The sequence below is a fragment of the Catharus ustulatus genome, chromosome 9, assembly GCF_009819885.2.
Source record: "Catharus ustulatus isolate bCatUst1 chromosome 9, bCatUst1.pri.v2, whole genome shotgun sequence".
NCBI classification, from domain to species: Eukaryota; Metazoa; Chordata; class Aves; order Passeriformes; family Turdidae; genus Catharus; species Catharus ustulatus.
In genome coordinates, this window is record NC_046229.1 from 3,005,243 (window position 1) to 3,029,180 (window position 23,938).

A 23,938-nucleotide genomic window follows, 5' to 3' on the forward strand; every position below is an offset into this window, starting at 1 on the left:
TCCCAGGAATTGGTGGAAGTGGCACTCAGAGCTCTGGGCAGGTGACAAGGTGGGGATCAGGCACAGCTGGGACTCGATGCTCCTGGAGGCTTTTCCAGCCTCGGTGATCCTGGGATTGTGGTGCTCCCAAGGGCTGGCCTGGCAGCAGTTTGGGGATGGGGAGCGATGCTGAGGAGCCTTTCCCCCAAATCACCGGCGGGTCCCCAGCAGTGCTGAGAACAACCCGCGGGAATAGAGCGGCACCGCCAGGGGACGGGATGGGCTCGGGGTGGGGATGGGCATGGGGACAGGGATGGGGGACAGGGGCAGGGACAGAGACGGGGACACGGGCAGGGATGGAGACAGGAATGGGGACGGGAATGGGGACAGGGGCAGAGATTGGGAGGGCAGAGATGGGGACAGAGACAGGGATGGGGGACAGAGGCAGAGATGGGGACAGGGGCAGGAATGGGGACAGGGACAGGCATGGAGACAGGGACAGGGATGGGGAGAGGGGCAGGGATGGGGACAGGGATGGAGACAGGGATGGGGACAGGGACAACGATAGGGACAGGGATGGGGACAGGGGCAGAGATGAGGACAGGGATGGGGATAGGGACAACGATAGGGACAGGGATGAGGGACAGGGATGGGGACAGAGGCAGAGATGGGGACAGGGACAGGGATGGGGACACGGACGGGGAAGGGGCAGAGATGGGGACGAGGACAGGGGCAGGGATGGGGACACAGACAGGGACGGGGACAGGAGCGGGCCGGCCGCGGTCACTCCCCGCCGTATATCTGCGAGGAGCGGCCCCTCGCGGGAAGGGGAGGAGGCGGCGGGCGCGGGGGGTGGGAGCTGCGCGGCTGCGGTGCGCGGCTCGGCGGAGCATTACGGCGGCCGAGCGCTGCCCGGGCCGGCAGCGCGGAGCCCGCAGCGCGGCCATGGCCGAGCGCCGCGCCTTCGCCCAGAAGATCAGCAGGTACCGAGCGGGGGCGGCCGGGACAGCGGAGACGAGCGGGGGCGGCCGGGCCCGGCCGAGGGGGCTCCGCCGAGCCGCGCCCCGGGGGTGAGGGGCCCGGTGCGGCCCGCGGGCGCGGAGCCCTGCCGGCCTCGGGGGGAACCGGGCAGGGTCCGCCCGCGGGGCTGCGGCCCCCTCTGGCCGGCACAAAGGGCCCGGAGCGGGCGCCGAGCGCGGGGCCGCTCCCCCGGGGGAGCTGCCGCGGGGAGCGGGGGAGGGAGGGAGGAGAGGAGCCGTGGAATTCCGCTGCCGCGAACAAAGGCCGGCCGGGCGCTCGCTGCAGCCCCTCTGCCGCACAATGGGCGCTTTCCTGCCGGGGCCGGCCCTGCCCCGGCCGCGTCCCGGCGCTGCCCCGCACCTGGCAGGGGAGCTCCGACCTCCTCGGGCTGGAAAATGGAGAGGGAGCTGCGTTCCTTACAGCTCCTTCCTTTTGTGTGCGAGTGGCACCGCTCCGTGGGGTCCGGCGTGGGGCTGGCGGGGCTGAGCATCCGTGGGTTTCTCAAAGTTTGGCTGTTTTTTAAAGAGGAGCATTTCTAGAAATTTACCTGCTGACAGCAGGTTTCTGCCGGTTTACATTCCGTGTTAGGCTTGTGGTTCCGGGTGGGAAGAGTTTTTCTGTCTGACCAGGTAGCCTTTGGTGACCGTGGTTCATTTCCCAGCAGTGGAGTGACAACGAGAGCCATCGGGAGGCTGTGCACAGCAGCAAACCAGTCTCATTTTCATGCCTCTGAGTGAGAAGCTGTAGGTACAAATAGTTGCAGTTAGAGCAGCTGTGATGGAGAAAGGTCATGGACAAAGAAAGAGGAGGTCAGAGGAATAGGCTGGGTAGGAGGTGGAGAAGTGACATCGTTCCCACCCCGCTCCTGATCTGCAGACAGGTGAAAACATTGCTCTTCTCTTCGGGTTTGGTGTGCACCAGCCAGGGGTTAATGTGACAGATCAAGGAATGGGCAGAGATGGATTTGCTGCCAGACCGTTTTTCCTGCTTCATGATTGTAGTCATAGAAATGGTCACATGAGAGACAAGCCCTGGAAGTCAGAGTGTCAGAGCTGTTCAGCCCTGGCAGGAAGTTAAATAAGATGGCCCTGGGGTGGCCACTGTGGTGCTCAGCATTCCTGCCTGGCTCTCTGGGTTATAGCCCAGCTGTGCCACCTCTGTGCTCCTCTTGGCTGATCTGATCCACTCGGTGTGATTCTCAGTGTGTTTGTGGGCAGATGTGCTCTGTGAACAGGCTGGGTTCACATCTGCCTGCAGAAGGATCCAGGTGCTGTGCAGTGAGGTCAGGGCTGTTCCATCTCCAACTTTTTTACACTTGTAAGATTGTTGTGTTTTCTATGGGTTTCCCATGTTGTAGTGTCATATTCTGAGAAATCTCCTGGTTTGTGGTCTGCACATCCAGTGCATGTGAAGGCGAAAACTTGTGGGCAGAATGTTGCACCTGGGGGTGCCCAGGCTGGGCTGCTGTCCTTCCTTCTGCTGGGAATGTTGTGTTTTAGGGGATGAGAGATTGGAGCAAGCAGTGCACGGAAGTCCCAGAGCTGTGCTGGTGGCTGCTGGAAGCCCTCCCCAGTTCCATTGTTTCCAGAAGAATAGATCCCTCACATTTTCACACTCTGCCCTCCAGTTTGGCTGACTCATCGAGGTGGACATAGCATTTGTCTTATTCACAGGAAATAACCATGCTGCTCTTGCTTTGCCTGTGTGCTTCAAATGGATGCCATTCAGATCCAAGATTAATTCCTTTAGTCCAGCTGCAACTTTCTAAACTGCTTGTTACAGTAGAGGTAGAAAAACAAACCTGGGATGGGCTGAGCTGTTTCTTGGAAAGCCCAGGGATGTGTCCCACAGCTCTGATTTACCTGCTGGGCTTTCTTCAGCCACTGCAGAATGCCATGTCCTGCCTGATCACTGCATCCCAATCTTTAAATGTGGGCAGAGGCTGGCAGTAATTGCCCCAGCAGTTTCAAAATATCTTTTTGAGACTATGTTACAAGGTGTCTTCATGATTAGGTCCTGCTGAGTTTTTGCAGGATGGGTTTAAACTGGAATTTGGCCATCACAGGTACTTACTAATTCTCCTTGACTCCATCAGAAAAAACTCCTGAGTTAAACTTAGCATAGTGGCTAAATAATCCTTCAGATCTTGCCTGAAATTGCTAATTTTTAATTGGCAATATATTGATTGGGAATTTTTTATTAAACTGTAATGGATCACATCCTTCTGCAGCATCCTGATGCTTCTGGGGATGGAGGCTGTTGCTTCAATCTCAGTGTGGGAGCAGAGGAACTTCAGTGCCTCCTGTGTCTGGTGCACGTTCCCTGTTGTGTTATCCCAGCACAATTTTTGGATATGGCAAAGAAATAGGATGTAGAAACCCCCTGCCAGAAGTTTTGAGTTCCTGGATGTCCCAGTAACTGCAGCATGTTGTATCCCTGCACTCCAGTGTTTCCTGGGCAGAGGAAAAGGTGTGCAGGCTTTTTAGAGTTCAAAAAAAGAGAGAGAAAACTTCCTTCAAACCTCACACAGCAAAACCATGACAGGGATAAACTCAGGTAGCCTTTCATGTGAGCCCTGACTCAGTGCCTGGTCAGTGCTCCTGGACCATCCTGAGCCTGGGTTACCTGGGGAATTCAAAGCTGCTGCTTTGGCCAGACCATCACCATGGAAGTGTCTTTGCTTGGAAAGAATTTAGATCTTCCTTTCCTGCTCCACAATGGGAGAGGATCCCTGTGCCTTGGTACAGCACACCTGCTCTGCCCTCTGTTTTACAGTGCATGTCAGCCTCACACAAACCCCACGGTGTGATTTTTACAAGTGTTTTTTTGCTGAGAATTTTCAGTTTTCCTGTGCCCAGCTGTCAGTGGAGTCCAGAGTAAACAGTTTTTTCCTTGTGGGTCCAGCTCTTCCCAGGTGCTTCCATGTGAACAGGACCCCCATGAGGTGCTGCTGTCTGGGTCTGGGGGTTTTTCATCAGCTGATCCTGCTCTCAGACGCTGAGTGATTTGGAAATTCCCCCTCATCCAGGACTCTTACACTATATGGGATTCCTGGAGTAATCACAGCTTGTCTTTATGGATTTGAATTGAGGGGAAAACTCTTGTGTTCATTATATTCAGAGCATCTTATTTCTGCTGCAGCTCCCTTTACACTGATGGGGTGCTGTAAAAGGGGACTTTGGATTTATGTTCATCTAGAGCCCTTTCACACTCCCTGAGTGATGTGTCAGGGGGGTGACAGCCTCCTTTGCCAGCCCCAGGGTAAGGAAGGGTGGTGTGAAACCTGCACCCACTGAAACCAACAGCAGAGCTGTCCCTGGCTCCCAGGAGCACCAAATGGAGCCAGAAACGTGGTCACAGCAGAATATTCATCACAGTTTATTCTCTTCCCACATCCAGATGCCATTTACATTGTCAAAACACTGTCAGGGATAACTGAAAGGATTTTTAAGAGGAATTTCAGAGCATCTCTTTCCTGTTCTCTCCCAAAGTCCCACTGGCTGTCCCCATTCAGCCTCTGTGGATGTCTCGTGTGGGAGTCAGCAGTGCTTGGGAAGCCCAAGAAAATCCCTGACTGCTCAAAGCAAGGGGGAAGGCAGAGACAAAACTTCATCTGCAGAGCTGCTTCTGTGGGCAAGGCTTCCTTCTTTGCTTGGGTGTTTTTAGCTTGAGGTGTGGCTTTGCTGTCCTGCAGGATCCAGTCCTGTGGTGATTTCCACAGACAGGTGTCCTGGGAGCCCAGGGGTGACATTTCAGCCTCAATAATCAAATATTGTCAGAAGGGCACCACAGGCAGCATTGTGTGATGTTTTCTCTTTTAATCAATGGTGAGGAAAAAGGGAACATGTTGTTGCTCATCTGTGTTAATTTAAGAACCCACAGGCACCCTGCAGCGGTCAGGATCAGCCTGGGCATTTCCTCTGCTGTAAATCAAACCCATCTCACTCCAAGGGGAAGGAGCTCACTCAGAAGGAAACAGGACCTGGGGTTTAGGAGGGAGGCTGGGTGCAGGGCTGAGCTGGCAGGGTGGCTCCAGGCCAGAGCTCTCCCTGCATCCCTGGAGCAGTTCCCTGATCCAGCAGAGCTTCCCTGGCTGGTGACTCACACCTGGATGGGGCTGCAGGCAGGACAGCCCGGCTGGGGACACAGGGCCAGCTCCTCTCTCTGCAGAGGTGACACACTCAACCGGTGCCACTGGGCTTTGGGACTCACATGCAGGCAGGGTGAGTCAGGGGATGGATGCCTGCAGCCCTGCTGGCTGAGCAGAGGGTGATGCTTTCACTTGAAGAAGTAAATGATGTGTAAATGTGTAAAGTTTTCTCTCTCCCAGGCAGAACAAGCAGCTTTGCTGGGGCTGTGGATGCCTTGCTGTGCCAGGCTGCCTCTCCCAGAGACTCCTGGGTGTGCAGTCCCTGCAGTGACAGCCAGCCTGAGGAACAGGCACAAGGAACAGTTCTGCCATTGGCAGGAGAGGGAGAACCAATTTGTGTTGCCCTTTCCCAATGGAGCAGTTTATGGAAAAGGGAGAGTTCCTCACATCACCCCAGGCTGTCCCTGACCCACCTTTGCTGGGAAACAGGAGAGTTCCTAACCTTGCCTGGCATCACCAGGCAGATCTTGGGCAGTCTTTTTTTTTGGGAAGGCAAAAAGAAGAACTGATATTTCCAGTTCGCTGCTTAAGCTAAAAAAATGTTAAAAAAAAAGAAAAAAAAGGAACGTTTTTGGGCTTGACCAGGCAGGGCACATAGAAACAGAAATGATTTTTTGTGCGTGGTAAAGAACCCTGGGAGTGCAAACAAATGGTTTCATTTTGTTATTTGCAGCTCAGAGTACTTTGAGAATGACCAGTTTTGTTTTGCTTTAGGAGCCAGTTCCAAGGGGAATTTTTTTCCTCTTCTTCGTGTTTTTTTTTCTTTTTCTGTGTGAACCACATGCACACACAATAATTAACCAGTGAAGAAGGTCAGAAAGGAAGTGACTGGGGAAGATGTACTTTAAACATAGACATTCATGAGGCTGTGGGCTGCAATTAACTGGAATGTTTGTCTGAGGTTCCCAGGTTACGTGTTGAATATTAGATAAGTTATTAAAGAGGCAGTTTTTTATTTGTCCTTTTAATTATCAAAGCTTTAATGGCTCTTCAGCTCTACCAAATTAATTTTTAAATTTTTTTTTTTTTTTTTTACATTTGGAGAATATTTATTTCTCTCTTCTTGATGGGGTTTGGTGTAACACCAGCCTTGCTTTAGGTTAGAAATAATGCTCAGGGTTCTAGTGCTGGTCATGAGCAGTTTGCCATGGACAAACAGCCCCTGGGAATGGAGGAGGAGGAGAAGGCAAGTGTGTGTTCATGGAGTGATGGAATGGTTTGGGTTGGAAGGGACCTTAAAGCTCATCCTGTGGTCAGGGACACTTTCCATTAGAGCAGGGGTTATTTGTTTTAGGGAAAGTGGGAACCTCTGGGAGGAAGCAGCCCTGAAAGAAGTCAGCTAAGAGATTTTCTCAGTGTGGAAATACTCATTTGGTTCTCCAAGGGTTCTGTTCCTTCTGTGGAGTGAGTGACCAGGATGAAGCACATCTGCTGAAGGGTGTGATTCCCAATAACTCTAGAAAAGCCATTGGCTGGTCAAGGGAGCCCAAAGGCTGGAAGGGGACACCTGGCACGATGCTTACTGCTGGGGAAGTGGTGTCCAAAACCTCTGTGGATGCAGTGACACAGAAAAGAGTCAGCCTGAGCTGTGGATTGGGCTGCAAGCTTGGAATGAAGAGCAGTAACTCAGGAATTCTGAGGTTTAGACAGCATCCATTTATTTCACATGGAAAGAGTTTTTTGGGTGAAAGCTGGAGAGGCAAGGGTGCTCAGACTGGAGAGTAGTGCTGGTTTCTTGGTGAGACCCATTGCAGGTTCAGTTCTGACTTGCTGTGCTTTGGGGGAATCTTCAAAACCCAGTGAGGTTATGAATGGGGCAGCAGCATGGCTGATCAGTGCCACCCTTTTGTGGCACCACATTCCTTCCCCTATTGGACCAGGAGATGCCTCAGGTTCCTGGGGATCCATGGATTCAGGAGGAGCCAGGCATGGCTGTGGTTCCCTCCTCTGGCTGTACTTTCCATCTGGAAACAACACCTCTTGAAAATGGGGAAGGGTTTTTAGTTTTTCCTGTGCTGAGCTGGGCTCTGATTTTTCCTGCCAGGACTCTCTGTGTGCCTCCCCAGAAGGGACACAGAGCACACTGAGCCTGGTTTAAAGCAGAGCCTGGCTGCATCCTGAGGACAAGCTTTTCCACCCTCAGCCACAGCTCCATGGTGTGTTTTCCATGCCAAGCAGCCATTTTAATCCATCCCAAATTTCTCTACAAAGCCAGCAGCACGTGTGGTTTGCTCTCACGTGTGTCTGTGTGTGCACACCTGGTGGGAGCAGGGGGTGGCTTTTCCTTCATGTTCCCTGTCCCCAGCAGGACAGAAGCCACCCGCCAGAAGTGAAAACATCAGCTCCTGTGGATAAAGGCAAACATCAAGGAAATGACTTCTTGCAGCCAGAATACATAAAACTTTATTTTTTTTCCCCCTCCTGCAGTCTACTTTTTAAAAAAGACAAAATAGCTCTAGCTAATCTTACAGCCATCCTTTGGCCTGAGGAAACATCTGCTCTCCATGGTAGCCTCAATTGTCCCAGCCAGTCCCCTCTTAGAGTTCCCTTCTCTTCCATGACAGCTGTTCCCTCCAGCTGCCTTTGTTTCTGCCCACCAGCAATCCCAAAGCCAGGAGCCCATCCTGATGTCCAGGTTTAACTCAGGACAGGTTTAACCATCTCCTTGCCAGGATTTTAGCAGCTCATGTGCTGTGCTGATAAACAGCACAGTCCCCCTGGTGAGATCAGGGCTCTCTTAACCCTGAGGATGCTCAAAGGTCTCTGATACAGCAGAAGAAAACCAGCCCTGTCCTTGCAGCCTCTTCTTCTGCCTTGTGGGCTGGTTAGTGTCTTCTTGGAGCTGGGAATTTGCTGTGGGAGCCAGAGCTGCCAGCAGTGCTGTGATGTGGTGAGTGACACTTGGAGTGGGTTTGTCACTAATAAATTGGGTGTTGACTCCTGCAGAGGAGCATTTGTGGTGGTGAGGTCCTCTGGGCCAGGGGGACTCAGCAGCTTTTCAGCTACACAGCTTTTTTTTTGTGGAAGGAATCTGGGTTTTGGTTTTGGAACAAATACACAGAGGCTTGGCCATCCCTGCTGAGAGGAGCTGCAGCTTCCTGCTGGGATACAGGATGGAGAGCTGGGGGTGGCTGTGGTAGGGCTGGACCTGTGGCTCTTTCTTTAGACAGCCCCAGGCCACCAGCATTTCCTCTTCCTTCCCCCTCCAGGTGGCTTTACCCACCTGTTGTGTTTTCAGCCTTACCAGAGACAATGTGGCTCTTCAGCCAAAATGGAAAACCATGGAGGGTCACAGCTTTCACCCCCCAGGCATGGAAATGCTGCTCTGTGCTTTCCATTCCTGGCGAGAGAATTACCCAGTGGTGGAATTTCTCTCTGGCAGAGACCCAAGGCTCTGTGCCAGTATTTCCTCTGCTTGTCACCTTTACCTTTCCTACATGGGAAGGGAAACACCTTTTTGTTCTGACCCAGTCATTTGTTTCCTGGTCCTTTGTCTGAGTGTGATTGCAAACCCCAAAAATAGGCAGAGGGATGAAAATGCAGAGTGCAGGAGCAGCTGTGTGACCAGGAACTGCTGAAGGGTGAGCAGAGCTCTGGAGATGAGCTTTCCTTGGAAGAGCCTGCTGGGAACAAGTTCATTTGTGCTTGGGGTCACGTGCATTTTATTGCCACAGATGTGCACAGAAGAGCAGTTCACAAAAGGGAGAAAGAAAAAAAAAATTGCTGTTAAAAATGTGTATGTGCAGCCTTGTGAGAGCTTTGTGATTCCTGGGAATTTGTGATGCAGGGTCTGTCCCCAGCAGGAGGTGACACCCTTGTGGCAGTGAGCAGGGGCTGGGTTCATTCCAGCAGCACAGGGAGCTGTGTCTGATCCACTCCTGGCTCTCTCTGAGGTGACTCTGTCCCTGTGTCGTTGCAGGACCGTGGCAGCTGAGGTCAGGAAGCAGATCTCAGGCCAGTATGGAGGCTCCCCACAGCTCCTCAAGAACCTCAACATCGGAGGCAGCGTCTCTCACCACACCACTGTAAGTCGTGCCTGGGGCAGGGCTGGCTCAGGGTGCTGCCCATGCTCTTTTCACCATTTGGCAGCAAACTGCACTGCTGACAGGTTGATGTGAACAGCTCTGATGACACCAAGGAGGAAATTCCATGCAAAACCTACTGATTTTGGGGGTTTCTGTGTTGCAAATCAGTTGGTGTGGCTGGGAATCTGTGTTTCTGCAGAATTTTTGTAGGACAAGGGGCTTTCGTGACCAGATATTAGTTGTTCTATCCCCAAGCAGCCTGGGTTGGGCATTAAATTCCATGTGTGTGTGGTTCTCTGCATGGAGAGCTCTTTGCAAGCTCCTTCACTTTATGTTGCTGTTTTCCTGTCCTTGTCACACTCCTCTACTCTTCTGAAGTATTTTAAATATTATTGTGCAAGTTGAGTGTGGCTGTTCCTCAGGAATGTATATTTACTTACAAGTTTACAGCCCACTTTGAAGAGCTGCATTGTCACAATCACCCTTTCTGAAGTCAGACTTTACCAGTAACCTTCCAGATTTATTGTGGTAAACATTTCAAGAGTGCAGCAAACTTTTTCAGGCTGGAAATGTTTGATTTGGGGTCTCACTTCAGGGTCACAGCAGTTCCTTTTGCTGCAGTCAACGTGGAAAACAAATATTAGAGCATCTTGTTTTCTTCAGAGAAGGGTGGTTAGGTCAGGCAGGGCTGGAAATGTGCCCTGAATTTGATAGTCTGTGCAAGTGCTGTGAGTTTCCAAGAGTTCTTCTCTTTGGAGTGGGGCCCTGTAGTGTTCCCTCAGCTCCTGGGACTGTGGGAATGAGTTCATGGGAATTCCCTGTGTCTCATGTCCAGTGTAACCTGTTAAAGCTTCCTCCTGTGGAGCACAAAGGTGTGCTCAGAGCTGAGTGCCACCTCAAAGGGGATCTCCAGGCTGACCTCTAGCTCAGAGCAGTGACTTCTCTGCAGGCACAGACTTCATCTCTGAGATCTGGCTGTGCCAGAGGCACTGGGGATGGAGGAGGGCTGGAATTCCTTGGAATTCCTGTCATTTCCCAGGAGCACAGGAGAGCACAAGGCTGATCTGTCAGCCCAGCGTGGTGGGGACTGAGCAGGGAGGAGGGTTAATGAGAGAAGGGTTAATGAGAGAAGGGTTAATGAGAGAAGGGTTAATGAGAGGAGGGTTAATGAGAGCTGCTGCCCAGGCTAATGCCTTACCTCAGTGGCTCTGCTGGGCTGTGCAGTGATAATGCAAAGCCCTGACTTGGCAGTTCTGGATGGTTCTTTTGCATAATCCAGCATTAGAGCAGGGAGGGTCCCCTGCTATTAGCTGGTGTGTGGAGCACTCAGGGTCACTGACTGCCCTTCCTGCAGCACTGCTCACTGAGGAATGCACTCCCATTGGATACCCCAGGAGCTGCTGTGCCTCCCTTGTCTCACCTGTGCCTTCATTTTGGCTGAATTGCCTTTCTGCTCTCACAAAAAAATGTCTTCTGTGAACCTTCCAGGCTGCTCCTCACCCAGTCATGTTTTTGATCAGTTTTTCTTTGTATCACCTCTTTTCACTCTGAATTGACTCTTCCACTTTTTCCTCCTATTCCTAAGGTTTTTTCCATTCTGCCACCAACCAAGTGTTTGTGCTCAAAGCTTCAGTCCTGCTGATCTTCACATGTAATTTTTGATACAGGATCAGACTTGTTGGTCGTGGTATCATCAGCAGCTCTCATTACCCTGTTGCCCTGGTGTTTGCTAGTAAATATATGCAAGAATCTATGAAAATGCTGGAAAAGGTCATGCAGGCTGGAAGCAGGCTCTGAGCTTTCCCCATCAAACTGCATTGAGATGGCTGCTGTGATAAGCTCCCAGTTTGTCACATTAAATTGGGTGCTGAGCAGAGATGCTCTGCAGAAGCCTGATTAACACAGGGTGATGGTTTGTAGGAGATAGTCTGTAGGAAAAGTCTATTTAGTGAAGTCATGAGTCTGTATCCTGAGGCTGCAGAATACGACAGAGGTTTGCTTGTCTGAATTTTGGGTTAATTTCTCTCCCCGAGGCATCCTCAGGATCTGCTGTGCCTGCCTGGCCTGGTTTGATAATCAGCATTATGCAGAGGGAAAGCATTGCTGTGTGAAGCTCTGTTTGCTCTGGAATAGTTCAGTTCTGTGGAGTCACACAGGTTTAAAAGCCTGAAGTAGGGCATGTAGAGTGGGAGTGAATAGGAAATTCCTGCTAAAATGGGATTGAGTTTCAGTATCCCCACAGTGGCAGCTGGTTGGGATTGAGGAGCTCCAGCCTGCCAGAGTTCCAGAATTATTTGTGCTCTCAGGCACAGGGTGGGATTGTTGGGGCTGTCCTGTGCAGGGCCAGGAGCTGGACTGGATGATCCTTGTAGGAACTTTCCAGCTCAGGATATTCCATGATTCTGTAACTGCAATAATTGTGCAGATGTGGTCTCTCATGCCCATCCTGCTCACTGTGGTGAGAATTCTGGTCCAGAAAAGGTCAGCACTGATTCTCTGATGGTTGCCAGCATCAGCTGCTTGTGATTGTTGTTCTGAGAGTCTTATCAGTCCAGTGGAGATATTTTTAATGGAGAAATGGAGTTTTTGTGAATGAAGAGCCTTCAGCACTGTGCTTGCTTGGGCCTTTTGTTTCCTGTCAGCTGAAGCCATGCAGGGATGTTCCCCACTCCACAGACTTGCCCGTGGTTGAACCTGGGATAAATGCAAAAACCTGTCAGCTGAATTTTAGCAAGTCTCTTCTTCCCTTTTGCCTCACAAGCAGCAGACAAAATGCTGCCAGAACTGTTTCTAATTTGGTATCTGGTAGAGCTGGGGAGAAGACACTGCTTTCAAATGAGTTTATTATTGTCAGCCTCCACCCTTCTGCCACTTGAGGAGCAGCTGATTTTAATTGCACATTCCTTAAACCCCAGACACAGGTCCAAGGCCCTCAGAGGCTTTTCCTGTGTAACCCAACGTGCCAGGCTGGGACTCCTGGCAGCATCCAGTCCCTGCAGCTCTGAGCTTTTTATTTTTGCAGCCCACACCAGAAGGCACTGACAGTTTGTTATTGGGAAATAGGAGCTGTGAGAGTTCCAAGAAGGAGGGTTTATATTTTTGAAGTTATTTTTGCAGGTCTCTCCAAGCCCACTGGTGAATGGAGTGTGCATTTTCCCCTTGCTGGGTGTGCTCTGGGCTGGAATCCATGGCTGTGCTCACCTTGGGTGCCTCCAGAGGTTCAGCATTCCCTGCTGGGAGCTGCTGCTTCTCACCACCAACCCCAGTGGGTGAAAGCAGAGAGCCTGCACTTCCTCTGGGAGAATTCCCCAGCATCTTGCAGGATGGGGAATTTGCTCTGTTTGTTTGATGAGCCAGGCTGTTTACTATGGGCCATCATAATCCCTCCTGACTAACCACTTTCTTTTCCTCCCAAGTTTGTTTTCTCTGTGGAGCAGCTCCTTGGGCTCAGTTAACTCTGTCTGCTGAAAGTAAAGACTTATAAAATCTTGGACTTTTTTTTTTTCACTTTTGAGTGCCAAGGATAAAAATTGAAATATTTTTTGGTTGTTGTCCAGAACTTGATTTTTTTTTTCCCCCCAAGAAAAAGCTTTCTTAATTTTTACAAATATTTTCAGGTCTCCTTTTTTCTATTTCTTTACATCTTTAGAGGGATATTTTAATGGCTGAACATAGCACTCAGTGCAATGGTCTGGTTAACAAGATGGTGTTCAGTCAAATTTGGGCATGGATGATCTTGGAGATCATCTTAATGTTTCTGTGATTTAATTAGAAGAGCAGCTTTTTACTAAACTTGCAAATAAGCAGATTGAAAGTATATTCAGTTATTTTATAGAAAAATCACAGTTTTTTCCAAGGGATTTGGGGTAACATTTCCTGCCTGTTGATGTGTGTTACAGCAGAGATGATTGTTAGTGTAAAGGAACACTGTTACAGGAGATACTAATTAGTCTGGGAATAAAGGATCTGGATTCTTGGATGTGATGTGATCTGACCACCTCTGCTCTCAGCACTTCATTTTCTCCTCTAAAATGAAGGTGCTGACATTTGCATACCTTTGTAAAGCACTGCTGGCTTTATGGGCATTATCTGGGCTGATTGAGGCTTTGTCTTGGATTTATTGCATGTCAGATTTTGGCCATGTACTCAAAGATAGCATCTAATTGTTCAGTAAGAGAATATATGTTCCTTTGTGTATTTCCATTGTTTATTTTAACATAATTCAAGAGAAGAAGGAAAGGTGATTTGTGCAAATGAATGGGAAGCACAGCAAAAAAAAACAAAAAAAAAACGTGACAGTGTCCTGTGTGGCACTGAAAAGGGCGTTTTAGAGTGTTCAGAGCCAAGTAATTTTATCACCAAAAATTGAAAAGGAGAGTGAGCCAAGTCTTTCTGCTCTCTCAGGGCTGATGAAGGCTGGATGGTGCCTCCCATTATTTGTATTTCCTGGAGGTTTTGCCCTGCCTGGCTGGAGGATGGGAGAGGCATTGACATCCTCTGCCCTGCCTGCTCCCCTTGGAGACTGCTCCCAGTTAGCTCTGCTCTGGTGCAGGACATAAAAACTGCTCCCTTTCCATTGCTGAAGGCAGCAGTGAGCCCTGTGGCAAGGGCAGGAGTGTTTTATGTGCTCAGGTCAGCCTGGTGCCCACTGGAAGTTGCTGAGTCTCTGCAATAACTTAAACAGTTCTGGTGTTAGCAGAGAGAAACACAAATAATACTATACCAAGTAATCGTTAATAAATTAATAAATACTCTTAAATAAATTATATTATACCAAGTAATTGTTAATAAACAGGCTGGGAGAGTGTGTCTGTGGCCACCAGGGTCTGCTGTGTGAGCCCTGAGGGTCTGGAGGGGTCAGTCTCTACTGACCTGTTGGAACATTCCTGCCAAAAGTGGGAAATCTGGGATTTTCCTGCAATGTCTGGTCAAACTGTTTGACTTTTTCATTTCTCTGTTGCTGTCTCAGTTTCTGCTTTCAGTTTTGTCACAATTTATCAGAGGGCAACTCTTCAAGATGAGTTTCTCTCTTTGTGTTCTCCAAATACTCTTGGTGAAATTGCACAATTCTTAGTTATCAAAGATCTTGTCTTCCCACACGTCCTTGGAGGCATAACTCATGTCTTTCTAGGGTTGGTAAGAAATTGCTTTAGTATTCCCAGATAACTAATTAATCTCTGATTAATATTAATATTTCTATACCCAAATGGCTGCCTACATTAGCAACCAGTTATCACAGCAAATAACCTGACAGTATTTGTACAAACATCTCACTGGTTTTGGGACTGGCTGTTACTTGTTACATGTAGGATCTTTCTTTAGGTAGGTGGATTTGTAATTATTTCACAGAATCCCAGCCTGGTTTGGGTTGGAAGGACCTTGAAGCTCATCCTGTTCCACCCCCTGCCATGGACAGGGACACTTCCACTATCCCAGGTTTCTCCAAGCCCTGTCCAGCCTGGCCTTGGACACTTCCAGGGATGGAGAATCCATTTCCTTTCATCAGAGGAACTTTTTCTAACTCAAGCATTGTGATAGAATTTGACACACACAGCAGATCTCACAGAATCCAGATCATAGAAAACTGAGTGTTTCCAACCTTTAAACATGGAGCTTCAGACACAGAGAATGGTTAGAAGCATTTTTGGGGCACGTTTGCAATTTGGAAACGAAGGACTTCCATCAGGTGCTCTCTGTGTGATGACATCTCACAGAACATCATGCAAAGGAAGGAATAGGAGGCAGAGCAGGAGATAGGGAGCTGCATTCCAGAGGCAGTGGGGAGGTAATGACTGCATTTTGAGGTAATGACTGCATTTATGGCTGGGGAGGTGCCATCCCTGGTGAGCCCTGGGAGCTGCCTGTGGTTGATGGCAAGCAGAGATTGCCCAGGAATCTCCTTGGTTCGTTTGAGTATTTCAATGTATTATAAATGCAGCCAAAAAAAATGAAATGCAGGAGTTCTCTGGGCTCACCAGGCATCAGGAGCATGGGTTTTCTGAAATGCAGGGATGGCAGCAGACAAATATGTGAGTCTTTGAATTTGGATCCATTTGGATTATTTTTGGAGTGCTCAGTTGAAAGAGAATGTCATTTTTGCAAGTAAAACATGTTTTTTCATTACTTGAGTGTTGTCAGTGGTTAATATTACACTGCTCATGTTTCAAAACCTCTTAGAGTGACTTGCCTGTAGTTCACACTTAAAAATAAATCTGATGCCTCATTTTAGCAAGCTGATTTCTTTGAACTGTTACCTTCTTTAACCTGCCTGCAAATCGTATATTTTTTTTTTAGCATATTACATTCTCAGATTTATTCTGAGTCCTTCCAGTACATCAGATTTGACTCCTGTTCCCTGAATGTGCCTTTAAGGGTGACAGGAGCTTGCCACAGCAAGCACAGGCCATCTGCATTGCTGGCTGCTCAGCAAGGGAAGTGCCTGTTTGCCCTGGAGACCCAGAGATAGCTGAGAGAAGGCTGGGGCTCAGCTTTGAAATGTTAATCTGCTGCTTCTGTCCTTCCAAGATTTTGCCCAGGGAAGGCAGTGGGTGGGAAGTTGGTGTTAATTTAGAATTTGGAGCTTTGGCACAATCTGTTGGGGTTTTAGCACGTTATAAATCGCTTAATATTTAAGGAGGTATTGAAGTTAAGATGGAACTTTGTCCTGATTTCAAAATTGGCGAGAAATATCACCCTGATTTTGAAGAAGTGCTTTAGCTGCCAAGTAAAAATAGCAGTCAGGATCCTCCCTGTGACAAGGAGCTCTCTGCAAGGTTAATTTTTCAAGGTCCCTTATCGGATCCTCACAGGGAGTTTTACTCCCACACAGGAGGCAGAAGGCACAACCTTCCACTCTTTGCCATTGTCATTTTTACAGAGCTCTCAATTGTACTGTGATCCTCACAGGGGCTGGGGCTCTGCCCTTGGGAATGATGCATCTTATTTGAGCTAAAAGGGAAATTGGGCTTGGACTGGGCCACAGCAGCTTGGGTTCAAATCCTTGTTGTGCCAGGTGCATCCTGCCAAGCTGTCATGTCATAACCTCTCAGTGCTGCTGGGGCTCCCTGGGAGATTGGATGTCCTGGGAGGGCAGAGGTGAGGGAGGGAGAAGGAAATGGGAGGGGATGTTGTTTTCCATGGCTGTGCTGTCATACATAAGTCTGCAGAACCACAGCAGGGATTCGAGTGTGTCACTTGCAGTGTGTCCCATGAGACTCCTTGTGGTGCCCAGCTGTGTGTGAAGTATGGGCTGAAGTCCTCCAGGCAAACCTGAGGCTGTGCTTCAGTCAGTCCTTGTGAGATGGAGACAATACTTGTCCCTTTTCCTACCCTGGTTGTTACTGAGCTGCTGTGCAGTGCCCAGGAGAGCAGATCTTGATCCTTCAGGTACCTGCACAGCTGCAGGTCTTGTACAGGTCTGACCTCTGCATTGTATTTTTTTGTTTTCTTTGGTGTGAGCTTTGCAGTGTGGTGCCCTGGGTGTAGCTTTCCCTGCACGTTATCCCTTTGTTCCCTTTGTTCCCTTTGTTATCCCTTTGGGAGGCTTGGCTCAAGGGAGTGAAGGTTTGTGTTCCCCTCCATGCAGTGATGCCACATCCCCTCACTGAGGCTCCTGCAGATTTGTGCAGGTGCTTCTGTAAGTGATGATGATGATCCAGGTAGGTGAACAAAAGGAGGAAATAAATAGGAGAGAGACATGTGCACTAAAACTCCACAAAAATACAATGTTTGCTGTCTGCAGAAGGGCAAAGTCGATAGGGAACGCAGTTTTATTTTCCAGCTTTTAAGAGGATGTAACAGTGAAGAATAACACAACCTTAAAGAAGAAAGCTTGAGTGTCCCCATTGCAGGAGAGCTGTAAACCTTTGAAATAGGGGTTTGTCCTGCAAGTGCTGAGAGCCACAACTGCAGCAGCACAGGAGCACCTCTGGAAACTGCCTGTTAAATGGGTCAGAGAAGGCAAATCAAGCAGGCTGCTGGCTGAGTGAAGTGATTGAACATGTCTGTGGTCAGGTTAAGGACATGCAGAATTGTTATTTCCAAGTGAGTGGTTTGATGGGGGTAACTAAGTCTCAGAGAGAGAGTCCTGTTTGATTTCTGTTGCACTTTCAGTGCATCAGTGCTGTGATAAACACAGTGTTTATGCTGGCAGGGAGCAGGTTATGCCCCTCTTACTCATCCTGAGCTGCCCTTTCTCCCCACATTGTCCTCCTGTGGATTTTAATGGCACCAGAACAGTGCTTGCCATGAGTGAGGTGGCAGTGCCTGATCCTGGGATAAAGTCTGAGTGAAAACCCTGTTAGGGAATTGTCCAAAATTTCATCTCTAATTACAGCCTGAACAAAATCAAAGAGTATTTTTTAAAAGAGCAGCAGTTCTGGGAGCAGCTTTCCTTTGCATATTTTTAGCATGTATTTGGTATTAATTTACATTATTTTATGGTCCTGGTGGGGAAGATGCTCAGAGCTCTTGCAAACTTTGGTTTCTGAAGGGTCTTAATAAACTAAACAGAAGTGGGACCCCCTGGCAAGGATTTTCTGCAGTAACATTCCAATATTCCCCATTAGGTTTTTTAGGGGAGACCACATTGAGGCCTTTCGGTACTTAAAGGGGGCTTAGAAAAAAACAAGGAGAGTGACTTTTTACACAGGCAGACAGTGATAGGGAGAATGGTTTCAAACTAAAAGAGGAGAAATTCAGATTAGATATTAAGAAATTCCTGGCTGTGAGGGTGGGCAGGCCCTGGCACAGGGTGCCCAGAGATGCTGTGGCTGCCCCTGGATCCCTGGAAGTGCCCAAGGCCAGGTTGGATATTGGGATTTGGGGCAGCCTGGGACAGTGGAAGGTGTCAGGGTTGTAACAGGATGAGCTTTAAGGTCCTTTCCTACAAAACCACTCTGGGATTCTGGGATTAGCCAGCCTTTGGAAGTCCAGTGAAGAAGAACTGTCCATGTTTTGTGAAGGAGCTGCCAGGAGGGATGGAGAAGGCTTTTCCTGGGAGCAGGATGAAGATTTCCCTGGAGATGGCTGTGTCTGCATCCTGCCAGCCAGCAGGGCTGTGGGAGGGCACAGCTCTGTCCTGCTCAGCTGTTCCTTGCTGCTGCAGCACATTTCCAACCTTTCCACGTGCAGCTGGCAGGACTGGCAGTTCTGTGATGGCTGAGATCAGCTGTCCCCCAGTGTCACACTCCTACAGGCCAGGGGAATCAGCCTCTTGGTTTTCTTTTTTTCCTGGTGCCACAGGAGGTGAGCTGGGCTGTAGTGAGATGGCAGAGCAGGTTCTGCTCCTCCAGCAGCAGTGAGGTTGATTGGATGATGGGGCTGGGTAACCTGGTCTTTATCTGAGCTTGTCCAACTCCTCTGCTGTGCACCTGATGGGTTTGAGTGGCAATTTCAGGTGGCTGATGCCTTGCCCAAGTAGCACAGGAATAGCCCTTTTTTAGGTATTTTATGTGTCCTTGTCCCTATCCACACCTTTGAAGCATGAAGCAGGACAGGGGAAAGGTTAAACCACTGACAGCAAGAGCCTTGAGAGGAGCTCTTGTGGTTCTGTTCACACATGGGGCCATCTTTCAGGTTCATTTTCCTTTTGGTGCATTTATTCATCCCTCTTTCCTCCTCCTCTTTCATCACTTTTTCCCCCACAAATATCTGAAGCCTAAAATAATGTTCTTGCCTTTTATCTGCCAATAGTCTGACACCAAGTAGTTCCTCTCCATACCCATGAATTTATGTTTGGCCTGTTTACTCAGGTGCTAGACAGTATTTCTGGCTGCACAGATGGTGAGTCTAACCCAGGCCTCTGGGTTTGACTGTGATGTTTGTTTACATCTTCATGGTACAATAGTTACCCGAAGAGACAAACTGGAAAATTGTGAAGTGCAACCTTGGGCTTAATCCTGAAATGTGTGAAGGGCTTGGAGAGCCCCTGGGCAGTGTCTGCCTTTCTGAATTGGGTGATTTTTAACTGCCATGGCCACTTTCTTCATCTCTTGCATCTCTTCACCTCCAGCACATCACAGTGCTCCTGTTGGGCAAGGGGAATTGGAGATTGAAATTCCAGGGCTGTGTTTTGGGCTCTGACACTCTCACACCCTCATGTCCCCATGAGCTCTGCACCAATACAGAGGTTTTTTTCCTCATCTGCTCTGTAATTCTGTTTATCAGACTGGAGTGGAGAAATGGGAGGGGATTAGGGATAGATTCCTGTGTGTTAGAGAATCACAAGTAAATAAATAAGTGTGTGCTGATTTAAACAACATTTGCACAGGCAGCTCACTTTTGGAAGATCCCTCTGCTTTGGAGCTGCCAGGTTGGAAAAAGGAATAAAAGTAAGTCTTAAAATGTTAACACTTAAAAATAGGGTCAGCTAAGCAGCTTTAAGTGATCCCATGAGGTTTCCTTCCCCCTCTGGGAGGTGCTGTCAGTGCCCAGCAAGGAGCAGCATCCCTGCATGGATGGGGCCATGGGAGGATGTGAGGGGTTCTTTTCCCAGCACCTCTGGACATCCCCTGCTTCTGGAGCCTTTGCCCAGTGATTTTGTTATTTATCTTCATTTAAAGGGGTGTCCATTGCTGGGTGGTTCTGAGGTTTGTCAGTGGATTTCAGGCAGAGCAGTGCTGGAAGTTTGCAGCACTTGGAAACAAACAGGCAATGTTTGTTTGTTGTGACAATTCCTTCAGGAAAAGCTGTCACCCCTCAGTGACATTTGTCAGGGATCTCATGCCAAATGGAGCTGGCCCTGCCTGTTGGTAAAAAAGGGTGAGGGGGTGACATCTCAGCTGGGACATGGCAAGGAGCAGTGACAGGTTCTGCTCATGGCAAGTGTTGCAGCCATGAAAACAGTGAAAAGTGTTGGTTTGTGTTTTCCAAAGTTCTCCAAAATCACTCTGAGTCCATTTCAAGAGGTCAGATTAGAAGGGGGGAAAAGGGTCTGTGGTTAAAGGGATGATCATCATCATCTTGTGAAAGGTGTCCCTGCCCATGGCAGAGGTTTGGTCTTTAAGGTCCCTTCCAACCCTTCCGTGATTCTTTTGCTATTTCTTTACACAGGAATTAATTTATTTTACCTAAATTGCACAATCAAATACTATCTTTCTAACCATCATGTATTTTTTTGGTGAACCACATTCTTATCTGGTAAAAAGTCATCTGGTCCAACTGCCCTGACTTCTTTGGAGTCACACTGGTTTCCTGCTGAAGGATTTGCCTTCTAAGAAAATTGCAGTATTCACTGAGGTTGGTTGTGGCAGGGAGATTTTTTTCAGCACCCTCTGTGTTAGCTGAGTCTTTTTCCTTGAATAAAAAGTGGATTCATTGCAGGACTTGTTGGCAATAGTTTGTAAACTGGAATTTGGGGTTTGTATAGCAATATTTTTGGGATGCACATTTAAAAAGAACTGAGTGTTCTTTTAAAAGTCATATCCAACACAAGGTACAGGATAGTTCCTTGTCCAGAAATCATCTGGATGACTGGAAAGGAGAAGTTAGTAGAGAAAACTGCTGAATTGGATGTGTTTTTGTGACTCTTGGCATGTGCCAGGGAATTCTAGGAAATCTGTCAGTTGCTGTAGAGACAGCTTCCTCAAAACTTGTTTTTAGTGTTTCATTTTCTTAATGTCTATGTTTATGTATAGCCTCATAGCATAATGATCTCATATCAGAATATTTATATGTATTTATATAATGGAATATGTAAAAATACAAGTTATGCAATGTGAGTATGTATCCAGTTTATGCAAATTTTCTTCTAATGTGTCTAAAAAAAGCTCGGCATGGTGAGATCAGCACTGCCAGTGAAATCTGCTGTTTTCCTGCATGTTTTCAGTCATTCCTTTGTGCTTCAGGTAAAGGCTTTGTGCCCAGTAAAGATGATTTTTAAGCATCCATTTTATTGAGGGCAGTGTCCCTTCCTGGCATGGGCAGAGTCATTGTGGCACTAAAGGCTCTAATGTCAGGGAGAAGAGGTGGTTAAACTTGTACCTGTGGTAGGTGAACATTGTGTTTTGTGTTGCCCAGAGAGGTGGTTTAATTCAAAATAATGTCAGTCCTCAGAGCCCTGTGGCTGCCTGAGTTCCTGGTAAATCAGGGCTTGCTCTGTGCCTGGGGGAGGAAAGGTTCCTGCATCTTGGATCAGGATCAAGGTTCCCTTTGTGATCAGAGCCTGGAAAAAAACAAATCCAGGCTCAGATACGTGGGAAATCCAGTGCTAAGTTTCCTTTTGTTTTATTTCTTGAAAATAGATGTAACCTTTTCTGGCTCTAGTTGTATTTTTGAAGTGGTGACGGTGCGCACCAGAGAAACACGCAGAGGAACATCAGATAAAAGATAAGACACGAGAAACAGCTCTGTGATGTGTGTTAGCTGAGGTGAACACCACTGGGGTTAATCACCTGATGCAGCATCAAATCCAGCAAGGCAGAAGAACTGGTTTGAAAAAGAGAGCAGAAAACGCGCGCGCGATTTTTCCTTGTCCTCACCTCCCCGTAAGGCCCCGTGGTGCTTTGTGTGCTCGCAGGTGCCTCTCACAGAAGCTGTGGAGCCCGTGGACCTGGAGGAATATCTGCACACCCACCCTCTGGCCGTGGAGTCGGGGCCCCTGCGGGACCTGCTGGAGTTTCCCCACGATGACATCGAGGTGGTTTACGCGCCCCGCGAGTGCCGCACGCTCGTGTCGGCCGTGCCCGAGGAGAGGTAGGGCAGCAGGACGCTGCTGATGCTGCAGGACACTGCTGATGCTGCAGGGGGTTCAGTGTGGGTCCAAGGAACCATCAGCACCTCTGTCATCTTTGGTTTTTGCTCTTTTCACAGCGAGATGGATCCTCACGTGAGGGACTGTGTCCGGAGTTACACGGAGGACTGGGCGATCGTCAACAGAAAGTGAGTTCCCTGTGGTGTTTGGCACCTCAAGTTCATATTGAAATTTTGGCCAAGGAGGCTCAAAAATATTGTCCTGGCTGCTGATTCCGTGTGCTCTGGCTTTTTGTTGCCCGGTTCAGCTGAACTGATGTTTTGTGTTTGGAAAATCGGATCTTGGACTCCAAACCCCTCGGGGCATTTTGGAAAATCTAGGCCATTTCAGTCCACAGTTGCTCCTTTACCATGGCAGAGCAATTCAGGAAGTAAAATTACTTTCAGCATTTGTTTCTTTCTTTGTTCCATCTGGTTTTAGTTCTTTTTAGCTGCATTCATTTTGCAGTGATGTACAATTCACGTGCAGCCACAATAGACAAGGTGCCCTCTGCAGCTTCCCTTGGTTCCCAGAGAGACCTGGGGAAAATACATCAGTCCAACAAATAATTGTTAATATTTGAACCACCACAACATTTACCCAAAGAGTTAACAGTTCAGAGGATGGGCATGCATTGATTAGTCCATGCAAATTAGCAGGAAGGGTTCTGAAAGGCTTTAGCTGGAGCACAGACTCTCTTAGATGATTGAAGTCTGATGACTTCAAGAGCTGCTGTCAAGGAGTAAGTGATCCATGTGATGTGCATCACCTACAAATGACTCAGAGCAGCTCCAGCTCTGCCCTTGTGGCAGCTGCCACAATTCACTGGTTTAATGTTGTCCTGAGAGCCACTTCAGGGGATGCTCAGGATATGCTTGGCACTGCTAATGTGACCTAATAAAAAAGTGTTTTGTAATCTCATACCAAAAAAATAAAACCCACCCAGAAAGGAGCCCAAGAGGGAGGGAGATGTTTTATTAACTCCCAGCCTTGGCAGCACAGGCTTGGGTACACCACAGACCTGGACAGTGTGACCCACCCACTCTTGGTTTTTCAGTGACTTTCATTGGTACCTGGAGTTCCAGCTGTGATTCCTGCTCTGAGGAGAATTGTTTGGTGGGATTTTGTCCTGTGAGAGTCCTAGCACTTTCTGCTTGGATAAAATCATGGCAGTGCACTGGGTAGGAATTGAGGAGTTACTGCTGGAACTGTGGAATAACCCAAAAGCTCAGCTGGGAAGGACTGAATTGTTTTTCAAAAAAAGATGCCAACAATTTCCTCTTAATCCATCCCATTGGATGGTGCCAAGTCCTCTGGCTAGCTCCAGGGGCACAAACCCCAGCTCTTGGAAGAACTGCTGATTTGGCTTGTGACATTCCATCCTTTTCTTCCCCACCCCAGGGGAAATAATCTTTATGTCCATCTCTGCTTCCCATTTTTTGTAACCAAAATGTTTTTGAGGCAGGAAAATCCACACATTCCATAATTCCTTTAATGATATTGGAAAAGGTAAATAAGTTTCAGTGGCCTGAAAAAAGAACCACTAGCATATTCTGATTTCAAGCTTATAGCAGAATTTCTGTGTGCTAGACTGAGGAAGTTGGGTGTGAATTAGAGATAATTTGCTCTTGTTGGTGGAACTGTGATGAAAATGCAGGCATCCAGGTGGGGATTATACAGATCCTATTGTTCAGCTTTTAGGAATTACAGCCTAGCAAGGAAAATGCATTCCCCGTTTTTTTCCTCTTCCTTTATTCTCTGCTAGCACATCCATGTCTGGAGCTTTCCTCTGTGGTAACTTTAGTAGCAGGGCATGGTAAGAACAATTAATTCTAGATGTGATCCCAGCAGCTGACTTGGAGTGAGTACTGCAGGGAGACCCATGTGTGTGTATAAATACAGACCTGGTGTAATTTGGCACCCAGAAATTTGTTAGTCAAAGAGAGCTGCTCCTGTCAGCAGAGCAGGCACACTTCTCTTGTGGGAGCTCCTACACTCTGAGGGAACAACTTCCCTCACAAAGGTGCCATGTGA

General features: G+C 48.3%; 1 protein-coding gene across 23 annotated transcripts in view; it reads left to right on the forward strand.

Moving 5' to 3' along the window:
• Window positions 1-887: 887 nt before the first annotated feature.
• The window catches only part of DOCK7 (dedicator of cytokinesis 7), a 93,803-nt gene continuing 70,752 nt past the window's right edge, over window positions 888-23,938 (forward strand). For all 23 annotated transcript variants that reach the window (XR_006163025.1, XR_006163027.1, XR_006163026.1 and 20 more), the window contains exons 1-4: window positions 888-962; window positions 9,069-9,174; window positions 21,692-21,867; window positions 21,985-22,053. Coding sequence is in view for 19 of the 23 variants with exons in the window: in XM_033067643.1 (XP_032923534.1) it covers window positions 925-962; window positions 9,069-9,174; window positions 21,692-21,867; window positions 21,985-22,053 (389 nt within the window). In the remaining 4 variants the exon portion in view is untranslated. The remainder of the gene's footprint in view (window positions 963-9,068; window positions 9,175-21,691; window positions 21,868-21,984; window positions 22,054-23,938) is intronic.